At 43.0% G+C, this 15,618-nt stretch overlaps 1 protein-coding gene across 1 annotated transcript in view; it reads right to left on the reverse strand.

Annotated features, from left to right (window-relative positions):
• LOC148341920 (uncharacterized) overlaps positions 1–10,477 on the reverse strand; it is an 83,000-nt gene extending 72,523 nt beyond the window's left edge. The window contains exons 1-2 of the mRNA XM_088287993.1: positions 10,472–10,477; positions 7,294–7,942 (exon numbers count right to left, since the gene is read on the reverse strand). Coding sequence (XP_088144119.1) covers positions 7,294–7,942; positions 10,472–10,477 — 655 coding nt within the window. The remainder of the gene's footprint in view (positions 1–7,293; positions 7,943–10,471) is intronic.
• Between the last annotated feature and the right edge of the window lie 5,141 nt (positions 10,478–15,618).

Here is a 15,618-nt window from a genome sequence, read left to right on the forward strand (position 1 = left end):
CAGTGAAGGAATTTGTGTTCCCGATAAGAAAATATGAGCCTTGATGGGGTCAAAGTGACGTCATACTGCAGGTTCCTTGCAAGATTGATGTGTCACCCGCTGTTAAGGATTTTTTAGTGACATAAGCACTGGCCACTTATATAGCTCCTGATAAGACCTGTTAAATTTGTAGAATTAATTAGTCCTATAGAAAACAAACGTCTTTACTAGGAGGCGTTCATCGAAACATCAACTCAAAGCATTAAGACCCTTTTCAATCCCCTTGCACCTAACTCTCTCTCTCTCTCTCTCTCTCTCTCTCTCTCTCTTTTTCCCTCACTCTTTGTGTGTGCGGGTGAGTTGGGATTTTAAAATTTTTGGGACATAAAGAATATACAACTTAATTGATATAGCGCATTTTACTTTCCATATCAGGTAATGAAGAAATTAATAGATAAGATGAATATAAATTAGCAGGTAATTAGAACACCAACACTAAAAACATACAAGAGACACCTGAAGAACAGTGACAATCTTATTAAAATAAAAAATTTTGAGTTAAAGGGATTATGGTTTTGGGATAGGTTTTAGGTGAAATATTCTATGAACATGTTGAAAGAAAATCCTTGGAACAGGAAATATCTAGCAATTGGAGATTGGTTTACCAAATATAAAGCTGGATTAAATAGTCCTGTAGATGATCTATTAACTGATGTGTATTAAATGTGACAGAGGTGGAAGACAGATGTTTTATGACTGTACGACGCGAACCCTGACATGACAACTTTTAAGGGACATGACTGCATTCCATAAATACCAGACTGCTAACTTCCGCATCTATGAGCTGTTTGACGTCGCAGGTGCATTATCGTCAGCCACGTCCAGGAGGAACAGGAGAAAGAGAAACGACATCACGGGGACTAAATGGGAAAATAAAGAGACCCACAGTTGTAAATTTTGGCATACGCTGGCTAAATTGAGGCAAAATTATGGATCTGCCAGCACAAATCTCAGTGAAATCAAGGCGGACACGCCGAGGGAGGGGTCTCTGTGTGGAATTGGAAAGTATCTTTTTGGTGAATGGAAGTGTGAAAGAAAAAGTGTTTGTACGTATATGTGGTTTGAGTGAATGTTTAAGGGACGGGCCTCAGAAAAGAAACCTGATTGAGGGCATCGGCAAGCCCTTACAGCACGTAGGATGCAATGGGCGGACAGGTCTGATCAACCTGGATCCCTATTGCACTCCCAAGTACTGATTTTCAAATTGTTATTGGAGAAAGATTGGACTAATCAAATACAAGCATCAAGTGAATGATTGATTGACATTATTACACAAAATTTATGCAAAACTGAAATTTTCAGAAGGGAGGTAATTTACCCCTTCACTGGCAAGTGCCACTCCTCCTCCAGTTCTCTCCACAGGTTTGAGGTGACATGTGACCTGTGTGACCAGAAGGCTGGAGAACGCTTCAAATAGCGTCACATCACGCCCATCCTGGAGGTTCTCCTCAACAAGGAGGGTGATATAATATATTCTAATTTAGGGCCCACAAAACAGATTATTAAGATATAGTTGTTGCTTTTACCTGCTCATGTGCTCCGCAGTTTTAATATTCACATTGGGTGCACGAATAGATAACACACACCCAGTACAGGATAGGGAAATTTCGTTGTATTGTTTAGACCAGGGGTCTCAATCTCGCGGCCCACGGGCCATTTGCGCCCCGCGGGATGATAGTTTGCGGCCCCCGCCTTATTATGAAAGTTTAATGTTCGTGCGGCCCGCGAATTTGATATGACTGGCACTTTACAGTGTTTTGTGCGAAGCTGAACGAACCTACCAATCACGGTGGAGTATATGGCTCTCGAGGGTGGGCTTGACGTAAGCAGAGAGTTACAGCAGCGAGTTCATTCGTGTGCTGGGATGAGACTGTGACTGGTGATGTTGAAGATGTGCGGACGGATTATAGCAGGTTATGGATGTAGAAATGGACTATGAAGTGAAACTGTATCACTCAAACAGATAGTTGTCAGGATATGATTATACGTCTATGCGGGGTCGAATGATCCGCTCGCGACGTAGTTAATTCTCTGTGGGTTAATGCTGCACTTTCATCAATGGGATCCTCATCAAAAGGATATGCCATGTTCGTAATAGTAGTGAAAAGTGATGAACAATATTTTTTTTTATTCAAGACGACGGAACTACGGCAAAATTGGCCGGCTGTTTGATTGAATAAGGAAATGATTTCTCGTCTGTGCCTGTGAAAGCTGGCGGAGACGGACTCGGTTTCATTCATGAAACTTGGTCCCGACCAGTTTAGTGAGTCCCAGGGGCAGTTATCTGTTATTAAGATAGTTATCGTTATCTCTCTCTGTAAAAGTAGTCAAAATAAATGACAACAACGGTCCGTAAGCAGTCGCCTTTTTGCGCTCGCCATCCCGGTCCTTACCATAGAAACACCATGGCCTTCATGAGGAGCGTATCTATGTTCCCCGCTTTGTATGGGACCGGGGAATATAGGACCCTTTTTCTAAATATAAGTCTGATGTTCCCCGCTTTTCCCCAAAAGGGTCCTTTGTTCCCCGCTTTCCGCCAAAAGCCTTGAAATTGTGTTGTATTTCATAATTAATCCTTACCTCCCAGCTAATCCTCATCTCCTCCTCCCACCCTCCCCCTCTGTCTCGCCACGAAATAATCAAAAATTCATGTTCAGAAGAAGATTGGGCTGCCAGGATGGCCGAGTGATCTAAGGCGCCGCGTTCAGGACCCAGTCTCCCCAGGAGGCCTGGGTTCGAATCCCGAATTTCCCCATTGTGGGACTAATAAAGGGAATATTATTATTATTATTATATTATTAAAGAACTCTTAATACAGACATTTGACTCATTATTATTATTATTATTATTGATTACTGATTAATTTGATTAATTCCTTATTTATTTTCTTATTAATTCCTTATTTATTTTTAAATCTTATTTTGTGTTAAAAAATAAAAATAAAGACATTTGAGAAGATTAGATATTTTTTCTTGCGGAAAACCTGATGCGGCCCAGCCTCACCCAGAGTCTGCCTCTAGTGCCCCCCAGGTAAATTTAGTTTGAGACCCCTGGCCTAGAACAACATTTGTTAACATTATGCTTTTCAGTTGTCTTTTTAATCGTAGTTAATGGAAAAGGTGTGAGAAGAAACTGTGCTTATGAAATCGGTGCCTTCCACAATCATCAATAAAATCACTTGTTCCACTTGCTCAAGTTGCCTTCATTATCCAGCCATCCATCCATTATCCGCCGCTTATCCGGGTCGGGTTGCGGTGCAGCAGGGAAGCCCAGACTTCCCGCTCCCCAGCCACATCTTCCAGCTCTGCCGGAGGGATGCCCAGGCGTTCCCAGGCCAGCCGGGAGACGTAGTCTCTCCAGCGTGTCCTGGGTCGTCCTCTGGGCCTCCTGCCGGTGGGACATGCCCGGAACACCTCACCAGGGAGGCATCCAGGAGGCATCCTAAACAGATGCCCGAGCCACCTCATCTGGCTCCTCTCTACGTGGAGGAGCAGCGGCTCGACACTGAGACCCTCCCGGATGGCCGAGCTTCTCACCCTATCTCTAAGGTAGAGCCCAGACACCCTGCGGAGGAAACTCATTCCGGCCGCTTGTATCCGAGATCTTGTTCTTTCGGTCGCGACCCACAGCTCGTGACCATAGGTGAGGGTAGGAACGAAGATCGACCGGTAAATCAAGAGCTTCGCCTTTTGGCTCAGCTCCCTCTTCACCATGACAGACCGATACAGCGTCCGCATCACAGCGGCGGCTGCACCCATCCGCCTGTCGATCTCTCGCTCCATCCTCCCCTCACTCGTAAACAAGACCCCAAGATACTTAAACTCCTCCACTTGGGGCAGGATCTCCTCCCCAACATGGGGAGGGCATTCCACCCTTTTCCGACTGAGAACCATGGTCTCAGATTTGGAGGCGCTGATCTTCATCCCAACCGCTTCACACTCAGCTGCGAACGGCTCCAATGAGAGTTGGCGATCACTGCTTGACGAAGCCAACAGTACCACATCATCTGCAAAAAGCAGAGATGAAATACTGAGTTCACCAAACCGGATCCCCTCATCGAAACGAATCCGACTTACTGCCGGCAATGCGGACCAAACTTTGACATCGGTGGTACAGGGACCCAACTGCCCGTATCAAGGGGCTCGGTAGCCCGTACTCCCGAAGCACGCTCCACAGAACTCCCCGTGGGACACGGTTGAATGCCTTCTCCAAGTCCACGAAACACATGTAGACTGGTTGGGCAAACTCCCATGAACCCTCAAGGACCCCGTAGAGAGTGTAGAGCTGGTCCACTGTTTCACGGCCAGGATGAAAACCGCACTGCTCCTCTTGGATCTGAGCTTCAACCTCCCGACGGACCCTCCTCTCCAGTACCCCTGAGACCTTACCAGGGAGGCTGAGGAGTGTGATTCCTCTATAATTGGAACACACCCTCCGGTCCCCCTTCTTAAAAAGGGGGACCACCACCCCGGTCTGCCAATCCAGAGGCACTGTCCCCGATGTCCACACAATGTTGTAGAGGCGTGTCAACCATGACAGCCCCACAACATCCAGAGCCCTAAGGAACTCCGGGCGGATCTCATCCACCCCCGGGGCCTTTCCACCGAGGAGCTTGTTAACCACCTCGGTTACTTCAGCCCCTGAGATAGATGAGTCCACCACGGAGTCCTCAGGCTCTGCTTCCTCAATGGAAGGCGTGTCGGTACAATTGAGGAGGTCTTCGAAGTATTCTCCCCACCGACTCACAACGTCCCGAGTCGAGGTCAGCAGCACCCCATCTCCACTATAGTGTTGATGGTGCACTGCTTCCCTCTCCTGAGACGACGGATGGTGGACCAGAATTTCTTCGAAGCCGTCTGGAAGTCGTTTTCCATGGCCTCACCGAACTCCTCCCACGCCCGAGTTTTTGCTTCGGCAACCACCGAAGCTGTATTCCGCTTGGCCAGTCGGTACCTGTCAGCTGCCTCCGGAGTCCCACAGGCCAGAAAGGCCCGATAGGCCTCTTTCTTCAGCCTGACAGCATCCCTTACCGCCGGTGTCCACCAGCGCGTTCGGGGGTTGCCGCCATGACAGGCACTGACCACCTTATGTCCACAGCTTCCATCGGCTGCCTCAACAATGGAGGCACGAAACATGGTCCACTCATACTCAATGTCCCCCGCCTCCGCCGGTACGTTGTCAAAGTTCTGGTGGGAGTTGAAACTCTTTCTGACAGGGGATTCTGCCAAGCCTTCCCAGCAGACCCTCACAATACCCTTGGGTCTGCCGGGTCGGACCGGCATCGTACCCCAACCTCGGAGCCAACTCACCACCAGGTGGTGATCAGTTGACAGCTCCGCCCCTCTCTTCACCCGAGTGTCCAAAACATGCGGCCGCAAATCTGATGACACGACTACAAAGTCGATCATCTAACTGCGGCCTAGGGTGTCCTGGTGCCAAGTGCACATATGGACACCCTTATGCTTGAACATGGTGTTCGTTATCGACAATCCATGACGAGCACAGAAGTCTAGTAACAGAACACCGCTTGGGTTCAGATTGGGGGGGGCCATTCCTCCCAATCACGCCCTTCCAGGTCTCACTGTCATTACCCACGTGAGCATTGAAGTCCCCCAGCAGAACGAGGGAGTCTCCAGGGGGAACGCTCTCTAGCACACCCTCCAAAGACTCCAAGAAGGGTGGGTACTCTGAACTGCCGTTTGGTGCATAAGCACAAACAACAGTCAGCACCCGTCCCCCCACCTTAAGGCGGAGGGAGGCTACCCTCTCGTCCACCGGGGTGAACCCCAGTGTACAGGCGCCGAGCCGGGGGGCAATAAGTATGCCCACACCTGCTCGCCGTCTCTCACCTTGGGCAACTCCAGAGTGGAAGAGTTTCCAACCCCTCTCAAGAGGACTGGTACCAGAGCCTAAGCTGTGTGTGGAGGTGAGCCCGACTATATCTAGTCGGAATTTCTCTGCCTCGCACACCAGCTCAGGCTCCTTCCCCGCCAGAGAGGTGACATTCCATGTCCCAAGAGCTAGTTTCTGTAGTCGGGGATCAGAGCGCCAAGGTCCCTGCCTCTTGCCGCCGCCCGACTCACACTGCATCCGACCCCTTAGGCCCCTCCCATATCTATATTAGGCCATTTAAAAATACATGACTTTTTTTTTTATTTCAATGTAAATTTAAGCTTGCTTATGTAATACTACAATATTTATTAAATTATTTTAATATGCAAAATTATATCAATATTAATTTAAACCTTTTTATTTCACACTTGAATATTTCTTAACATATTTGTTCTTTTGAATTTGGATGCAATTTAAATCATTCCATCCATCCAGCCATTTTCTGCCGCTCATCCGGGGTCGGGTAATTGAATTAATTTAATACCTAAGTATTTTTTATATTTCAATATTTATTTCAAGATTAACTCTTCTCAATGTGTTCAATATTTATAAAATGTTTCTATATTTCTTATTAATTGCATTAAGTCTGTATTTTGGTTTCCAATTTTAAATTTTAATATTTCCCGATTTCATTATATAAGCAATCCAAAGTATAAAAAAATATAATATAGCATGAAAAAAGTATTTTGTATATTTGACAAAATTATAGTTTTTCCGAAGTGAGATTCTGCTTCGCAACAAACCCCAAACGCTTGATAGAGCTCAACCTAGAAAGAGAAACTGAGACTGCTTGCGTTTCTCTCTTGTTCTTTTTATAGTTCAACTTCTACATCTGTTTTTCACCTTTTCACACAGCGTAATGAAGGCCAGTTGAACAAGGGATTTTATTGATGATTGTCGAAGGCACCGATTTCATAAGCACTGTTTCTTCTCACACCTTTTCCATTAACTACGATTAAAAAGACAACTGAAAAGCATAATGTTAAAAAATGTTATTCCAGGCAAAGGCAATAAATTTTATTTACATGTTTGATGTAAACACCAAAACAAATCATCATCACTCAGACACAATTCACTGATCACATTGGCCTTGTGTCAATAAAAGAGCTTTGCAAAATTCAATTTCATCATATTTTATTGAAAATCACATTTACATCTTACCACAAAGAGTCGGATCTTTCATTTTTTTTTCTTTTTTTAATCTTCAAGGATCGCTGCAATTCTCGCCAGCACAATTGTGTCTCTCAGCTCCCTGTTTAGTGACAAATTTTTTAGAACAAACGCTGCAACTGAATGGCTTGTCTCCACTGTGTGTTCTTGTGTGGTTTCGTAAATGCGACTTTTGAGAGAAACTCTTGGCACAAACTGAGCAGGAAAAAGGTTTTTCTCCAGTGTGTGTTCTTGTGTGATCTGTTAAAATTGACTTTACATTAAAGCTTTTGCCACAAACTGAGCAGGAAAAGGGTTTTTCACCACTGTGTGTTCTTGTGTGTTCTGTTAAATATGTCTTTTTCGAGAAGCTTTTGCCACAAACTGAGCAGGAAAAAGGTTTTTCTCCAGTGTGTGTTCTTGTGTGGATTGTTAAATGCGACTTACGCAGGAAGCTTTTGCCACAAAACGAGCAAGAAAAAGGTTTTTCACCACTGTGTGTTCTTGTGTGGCGTGTTAAATTAGACTTGTCAGAGAAACTCTTGCCACAAACTGAGCATGAAAAAGGTTTTTCTCCACTGTGCTTTCTTGTGTGATATGTTAAACCTGCCTTTTGAAAGAAGCATTTTCCACAAACAGAGCAAGAAAATGGTTTTTCACCACTGTGTGTTCTTGTGTGGCTTGTTAAATTAGACTTGTCAGAGTAACTCTTGCCACAAACTGAGCATGAAAAAGGTTTTTCTCCACTGTGTGTTCTTGTGTGGATTGTTAAATGAAACTTTCGAGAGAAGCGTTTGCCACAAACCGAGCAAGAAAATGGTTTTTCTCCACTGTGTGTTCTTGTTCCCAGTTTTAAAGACAGCTTTGAAGTTAATGAGTCAGTGTGACATGCCCTTTCACCTTTAGCTTGCCCATTATCATCATCATCGTCATGAGCGTCTGATAATGTGTCCTCATTATGTGCTGGCCCCCAGTGGTCTTCATCACCTTCTGTTGTCACGTGATGACTTGAGCTGCTGCTTGGAGGCTCCGCCCCTCTCTTGTCCTCACTCTGATCCTTGTTTTCATCGTCAGTCTTTATATGGACAACGTTCACTGGTGACTTGTTGATCTCCTCCTCCTCCTCCTTTTTGATGTGAGTCCAGTCTGGCTCCTCTATCACAGAAAGGAGATCGTTTTCACTGACGTCTGCAGGACACAAAAAGACAAATTTGGTTTGGCCAAGTCAAACCTCAGGCGGCGACTTTGTCTTATTTTGTTTCTACCGTGCTACCTTGACTTGTGCCTGCAGAACACGAATCAATGCGTGCGACCCCGATTTGGACCGGACCATGGGGGCATTTCACAAAATTACGTCCTACGATGTAAACCTCCCTTTAGCACAGACATGTCCAAAGTCCGGCCCGGGGGCCAAATGCGGCCCGGGGTCAAACTTCATCTGGCCCGCAGCCTCTGTAATAAAATTAATACATTCTGGCCCGCACATATACAGTGCTTAGTTCGCTCTCTTCTTAATTGCTGTTCCTAATTTACCCACTAGAGGCAGTACCACTCTGCGACATCACCCCGGGTGACCTTCACCCCCAATTTCTAAAATGGCGACAATAAACAAAAAAAGGAAAGTTGACTGAGAGCAATATCAGTGCGCAAACAAAGTACGCATTAGATAGGAAGTCTTTGGCTGAAGAGTTCACACGACGCTTTCGGAATTTTGCAGCTATTGAGAAGCATATCCTCTTTTTTCATCACCTTTCTCCGTGGACACAAAGAATGTTCCAGCCCAGCTGGAGCTCATTGAGCTGCAGTGTGACGCCGAGAGCCGCAGTCGGCACCGGCAACTTTCTCTCGACAACTTTTACCGACAGATGGATAAAGGCAGGTTTCGAGAGATTCGAGGGTTTGCTAGGAAAATGCTGAGCTCGTTTGGGTCGACGTATTTGTGTGAAAAGACATTCTCGGTTATGAACTTAAATCAGAGTCGCGTGAGGACACGGCTCACAGACTCACACCTCGCGCATCAATACCACTGCCTTTGAGCCAGACCGGGCCTTTGTGCTGCAGTCCAGATCTCAGTATCACCCGTCACATTAATGCAGGCAAGTCATTTGTCATTTAAATAACTGACTTAATTTTGTTTTGTTCAGTCACAAATTTAGACAGGTTGTCAGTTTTCATTCCAGAATAAAATGTTCATTCAACATTTATATTTGATGATATGTCATATATATCAAATTAGCCCTTGCACTTGTGGATAATCATTTCTGTAATTAAAAAATTCTGTGAACATTGAACTCCCATGATGATATAATTCATGTTCAAATATTATTTGCACTCAAGACTATAATTACTTCTGTTTAAGAAAAAAAGTTAAGCAAATATTCAATTGCATGTGATGTTCATGTTTCAAATGAACCAAAATACATGTTTGATGGTTTAAATGAAAATAAAAAAGCAAATGTGAAACACAGAATCACTTGCTAAAATGTGTTTGAATATATTGTTCTTTATGTAGTTAATGTCAGCCCTCCCACATTTTACAACATCAAATCCGGCCCCCTTTGCAAAAAGTTTGGACATCCCTGCTTTAGCAGCACAACTGTGATAAAAGAGCATTTAAAAAGGAAGCACGTTGCGGCTGATGCCGATTTCATTCCTGACATGGCCGCAGACGTTTCTGGAAGCGATCTGAAGTTAGCACACACAGGCTATCGTGTGCGTCTGATGGAACACCTGTTGTGGGACCCTAACTTATTGATGCAGGCCACTGGGGGCCATCACAACATAATGTCATTGATAAAATAGGAATCCTTCAAGCGAAATATGTTTACAATTATTTCATTTTGCATTTAGAGATAGTTTCATCGTGGGTACTTTTTGCTTTCATTATAATCTGGATCCCTAAAAGAATTAAAGGGGCCCTGGAATCAGAGTCCCTATTTATTGTATGATTTACGTTTGTTTGTTTTTTTTTTACCCAAAATGACATTTATCCTGCGAGTAAGTTCCGACATTACCCTTTTTATTTGTATAAAATTTCTGTTTTGAAATAAATTTTAAAACAAAATTACGTTTGAAGAGTAAAAGTTCTTACACATAAGCATTAAGCAACAACACTTTCACTCTGACTTTCATGTTGACATATTTGAATAATGACTGTATATTTTAAAGTTATCCAATATGTATTCAAATTAGACTAAGATACACTATAATAATATTAGAGTTCACTGAATTATTTTGTACCTGCAATGATGCTTAACAGCCATAGGGTGTCAGTAATGAGTAACAAAGTAACACAAGACCTCCCACTGATACATCATCATTGCCATTTGGATAAATTACCAGGAACTAAATGTTCCTGGGCTTGTTAGTCGAAAAGGGGGTTGTGGCGTACTCCCATTTTAAGCCCACAGTAAGCCAAAGATGCAGATGCATTCCTTGCAGCATGCGCTTGTTCACTGATGAGATCCGTGCAACCCTGGATGGATGCATTAAATGTATTTTAAATGTTTGGATGAGGTGAATCTACGCACATGTGCACAAAACTTGAATTACACCCGACGAAGCCAGTACAAAGTTAATAAATAAATAAGACCAATACGTACTTGATTTTTTTTTTTTTTTAAACTTATTTTGTGTTTTATCCACTAAAATTGATCAACCGACATTAATGTTTTCGCCGCAGTGTGCACATATTTTAGATTCAAGCAGAATTCCTTCCGTAAGGAATTGCTTGAACAAGATATAAAAAACAGAAAATGTAATATGTTAAATAATCAGTTCAAATTTTATACTGGGAAAAAAAATGGAGTTCACCCCCCACTATTGGTTATTCTTTGGCAATTATTTTGTGCACTGATTTAATTTGGCATAAACAAATGTTCAGCAGACCTGCAAGGAAAAGTCAATATTTAAAAATAAAACGGCAATAACCTTGAACGCATTTCCCCAAACAACTTAATGTTGTGATGCATATTTTTAACGATAGAAAGTCGTTCTTTACAAAGCAAATGAGAGTCAGACGGGTACAAACCTGCTTTGTGTAGCACAACACGAGGCTGGTTGCAAACTTCGTCCAGCAGTTGAAGATGTTGCTCGTTCTCTTCTTTTATTCCACAAAGTTCCTCTTTGTACTTGGATGTCGTTCTTTCACACATTTTTAAATGATAATTCCAAAAAATCCGCACTTGATCTCTGCTTGGCGATGAGTCATGTGCCTCTTTTCGTTAGCGGCTAGCTAGCTAGCTAGCAAGCTAAGCTAACGAGGCCGAAAAGCATCAACGCGCGAAGATGAGGTTATCGGGACACAAAGACTTAATGAATTATGTTGTCGTCCTTTAGAGTAGCACTGGACATCCTGTGAAAAAATTACAGTCAGTTCCACACTAAATCAGAAGAATTTAGCGGTGGGTGTTTTTGTTCCGGTGTTGACGGGTCGGTGGATGTGGTCGAGGCCCTTCGCAAGCTGCGCGCTTGCTAATGACGTCATGCTTTAAGCACGTATTTTTCAAATATATTTCTTTGCCTCTGTGTTTGTTTTTACCCCTGGCTGTACTGTTTTGATATATATTTTATATAATATTTTAATTCGGTTGTTGAAAAAAAATAACAAAATAACTAAATTAACGCCGCATTCGCGAGTCAGCTCCGACGTCACTTCCGCCTATTTCCCTAGAAGCCGCTGCTGGAACAGCAGTGGGACGTTTACGTTTCTCCTACCGAACTTGCAACAATACTGTGGTTAAATCGGGCTGCAAGATTGTATGGATATAATGTCTGCATATACTAGCAGTGCTTCTCAATTATTTCACACCCGCCCCTACCAAGAAGAAAAAGATTCGCGCCCCCCCCCCCCCCACCAATTTGTTTTCTGTCTTTGTAGATTGATATTAGATTGTCAATAAAATATCCCTTAACTAAGCTAAATTGACAAGAAATATAATTTTGAGAACTATTATAGTGAGGATCTCTAAACTCAGTACTCTGTTGTGCAAATATTGATGAGATGACAAATATTTGTCATGTTATTGTTGGAGTTGGGTCACCGTGGAAATAAGAAGTAGTTAGTAAATCAACCTTTAAAAGCCAAACTTACTCCAATGCGTGTTCGTTTTTTTGTGCTCAAGAAGAAAAGGGTAAAAAAAAAGACTCAACAACTGATTAGAGTTCCGATATTTAGTTTCTTCAATTTCTGGAGTTCAGGAAATAGTACAAAGACAGACATCTGGGCGGCTTTTTCTTAATCTCACGAGAAAACTGCACTCGGGCGAGCACAGTCGAAAAATGCGCCCCATCTTTCAGCCCAGCTTCAGTTTTTATAGGAGTTTTTTTATGTCAAGCGTAATGTAGGTTGAATCGGTCGTCCTCGCTCCCTCCCACGGCACGGGTCCACGTCCAAGGGAAGGTCCTCCCCAGGTTAATCATCGTCTGGATAGTTGATTCCCGTCTGGTCCCCAAGACTGACACGCCAAGGCTGGCCTTCCCCGGCGGGCAGTCTCTCCGTCTCTCCAGCTGCCATTGCTCTGGAATCTTGTCGGTGTGCATGTGTATGTGCACGTGTATATGCAGGTATACGTGTATGTGCATCTGTATGTGCGAGTGTGAGAGTATGTAAATAGTTTGTGTATTTTTAATCATGTTTTTTATACACTAGAGATAATAGAATTACGCTTTTTTAAATTTTGATGATGTCATAGCCCCGCCTACAGAATTACGCTTTTGTCTCCTTCCCTTTAAACCTTTCTGTGCTCCTATTTTCGTAGGTGTATGCATCTTGCGATGATAAAAAAATCCTTGACTTTATGACGCGTCACTTTTTGACCCATTTTCTCCCTCGCAGCTAAATGAAGGCGATCTGCACCTCCAAAACTGGCTGGTTGAATGGGATCGTAGTACAATTTTTTCAACCAACGCTTAACGCTCATGACGGTTTATGATTTAGTGACAAACGTCACATTGTTATTTGTCTAAACACACAGACGCAAAAGCATATTTTTAAAAACATCCATTTTTAATTGAATGAAATACAAAAATATGACAAGGTTAAGTCTGGTTACACATGATAAGGATTCTCGAAGACGTAAAAAGTCTATAGGTCAGGGTTAAAACAGATGGATTAACTTTTGATTCTAACAGGTCTTCAAACATCTTCAATTCGTGCGCGAGATCCACAGGTTGTTGATGACAGAGACGGTATCTTATCACATCGTTAAACAACGTGAGTATGCTAAGTCACTTATCTCATTTTCCCAATTTTCCAAAATATTTTGAAACGTGTCGATCGAACCCGAGCGACTCAAAGTAGCTTCTATAGCCAAAAAGCGATAATTTTCTCAACACATTACCCATTTTTAGTCAAAGTTAATATTTTCTATAAGATATTCTTCGAAAATATCAAGTTGATCACGATATATCATACAACATACGCTCTCATCCACTTTAAGGCGGTCCGGTAAGTCCTTTACGAGTGCTAAATCCACCATTAAGATCTCTGCAACTCGCTTGACTGTTTCTTTATCCGTTTTTCCAGAACACAAATCCAACAAGTAGTGAATACAGGGTAAAAACTTTTTATCGCAAAGGATTGGCATGATGCGCTCATATTGCAGTCTTAGATAATAACTATTGCATAGGTATCTATAGCTATGCAAACAACCCCGTTTTTTGTGATACTTTATCAAAAAGCGTCTGACCATGTAAAGAATCGCCGCTTTAACAACTATTACGACATCCATATCAACCCATCCCTTAGGAGGATCAACCCATGACATATGTTGTACATCATCCTCGGAAATAGGTGCAGGTCCGGGGTCAGGGTCGTTGACGGTCTGAACCTTAGCGGGCTCAAGCGAACGGTTTGAGAACTCTTGTTCGGACCAACTAGGTACTCGTACCTCCTTGATTTGTGGAGATTCAGCCTGGTCGGACCAACTGGGCTGTTGTACCTTCGCATTTTGTGAAGATTCTGCCGATGAGGTGGGGGTCATCGGAGGTGTCGACGGCGGTGTCGTTGAAACGGGACGGCTCCACCCTGAATATGATGGCTCGCCAGTGTTGTACGAGGCTACAACAGGGGTTGGTAAGATTCCCGTACCGCCCACACATAAAGAGTATGATGGTCCTGCCTGGTCCTCGTCTGTTTTTGTAGGGGTTTCATCCTGGTCTACATTTTTACAGGCGTCAACCTGTTCCATGTTTGCAGTTGTCAGGGTTTCTACTTCAACCATAGTCATGTCATGGTCGCATGTAGGTTCATCCACACCGCTATCTGTAATACAAAGATACCATGATTAAATATTATATAGCTATATAGTTAAAGATTAATTGCAACGTTTACCTGAAGAGATTTCTTCAATGTTGTTAGAAACCTGATCAGGTGCAACGATGGTTGTCACCCTTCTCGGTGTGATGTCCATGACCATGCGGCGTCTTGTTCTGAGCGTCTTCATTTTTAGAGTAGGTCTGGCTCTTCAGCCGGAAAAATTGGTTTGTCTGTGCAGAGCGTGACTTGGGCTTTGGCTGTATTGAGACTGGGGTCGGGATATGATAGTAGGGGATGTGCTTATTTTTGACAGAAGCGTGATTCTGGGGGGCGGGCGGTGTTGTTTATGCTTACACACGACCGCAACTTGGTGGTCGTCTGTCTGTCCAACTATAGATAAGAAATACGTGAAAACATGTCAAAGCTTGTTGCAAAGATGACTTGGGGATGTCTACAGACAAGATGATGTTCCTCCTTGAAAGGAAAAATAATTGGTAAAACGACCTTAATGATATCTTAGCTTAGCTGCTATTTCTTAACCTAAACGCATGTTGTTTCTTAGCTGTATTCTATTTTCTTAACCTAAATGTATATTGTTTCTTAACCTAACTACATACTATTTCTTAGCTGTACGCTGTTTCTTAGCAGCATGCTATTTATTATATATATATATATATATATATATATATATATATATATATATATGCTATTTATTATATATATATATATATATATATTTATATATATATTTATACTATAATATATATCTATAATAATATATAATATTCTAATATCTAATATTTCTTTGCTTACCTGTATAAACTACAAACATGGGGGTTGCCTAGCTGTGTGCTATATTCTTAACCTAGCTGTATTCTATTTCTTAACCAGGCTGGTTGCTATTTTACTCAGCGTATGGACTACAAAAAAGGACTACAAACATGGGGGCTGCCGGCAGTAGGAAGGCTGTGACGTACAGGGAAATAGGAGGGTGCGAGGGGCGGGAGCGGTGGAGACATCACCCTTCATTTTTCTCGTCCGTAGCGGGATAAATGACGGCGTTTGACTGTCCAAATGTAGCCAACAAATACATGTCCAGACATGCAAACATGACTAGGCAGATTTTACAAAAAAGGCAAGGGGTCTGACGACCGGATGTCGACAGTTGCCTGCCACTCACTATCTTTTGAAACACCTTGAGGCTGCTGCAGGCTTGGAGGGTGTCTATGGCCGGCGTCTTGCCCGGACAACCCCCCAAGCCTGCACAATACCATGTTTAA

Source organism: Idiotropiscis lumnitzeri, chromosome 2, assembly GCF_059441095.1.
Source record: "Idiotropiscis lumnitzeri isolate Australia: NSW breed Sydney's pygmy pipehorse chromosome 2, RoL_Ilum_1.0, whole genome shotgun sequence".
Taxonomy (NCBI): domain Eukaryota; kingdom Metazoa; phylum Chordata; class Actinopteri; order Syngnathiformes; family Syngnathidae; genus Idiotropiscis; species Idiotropiscis lumnitzeri.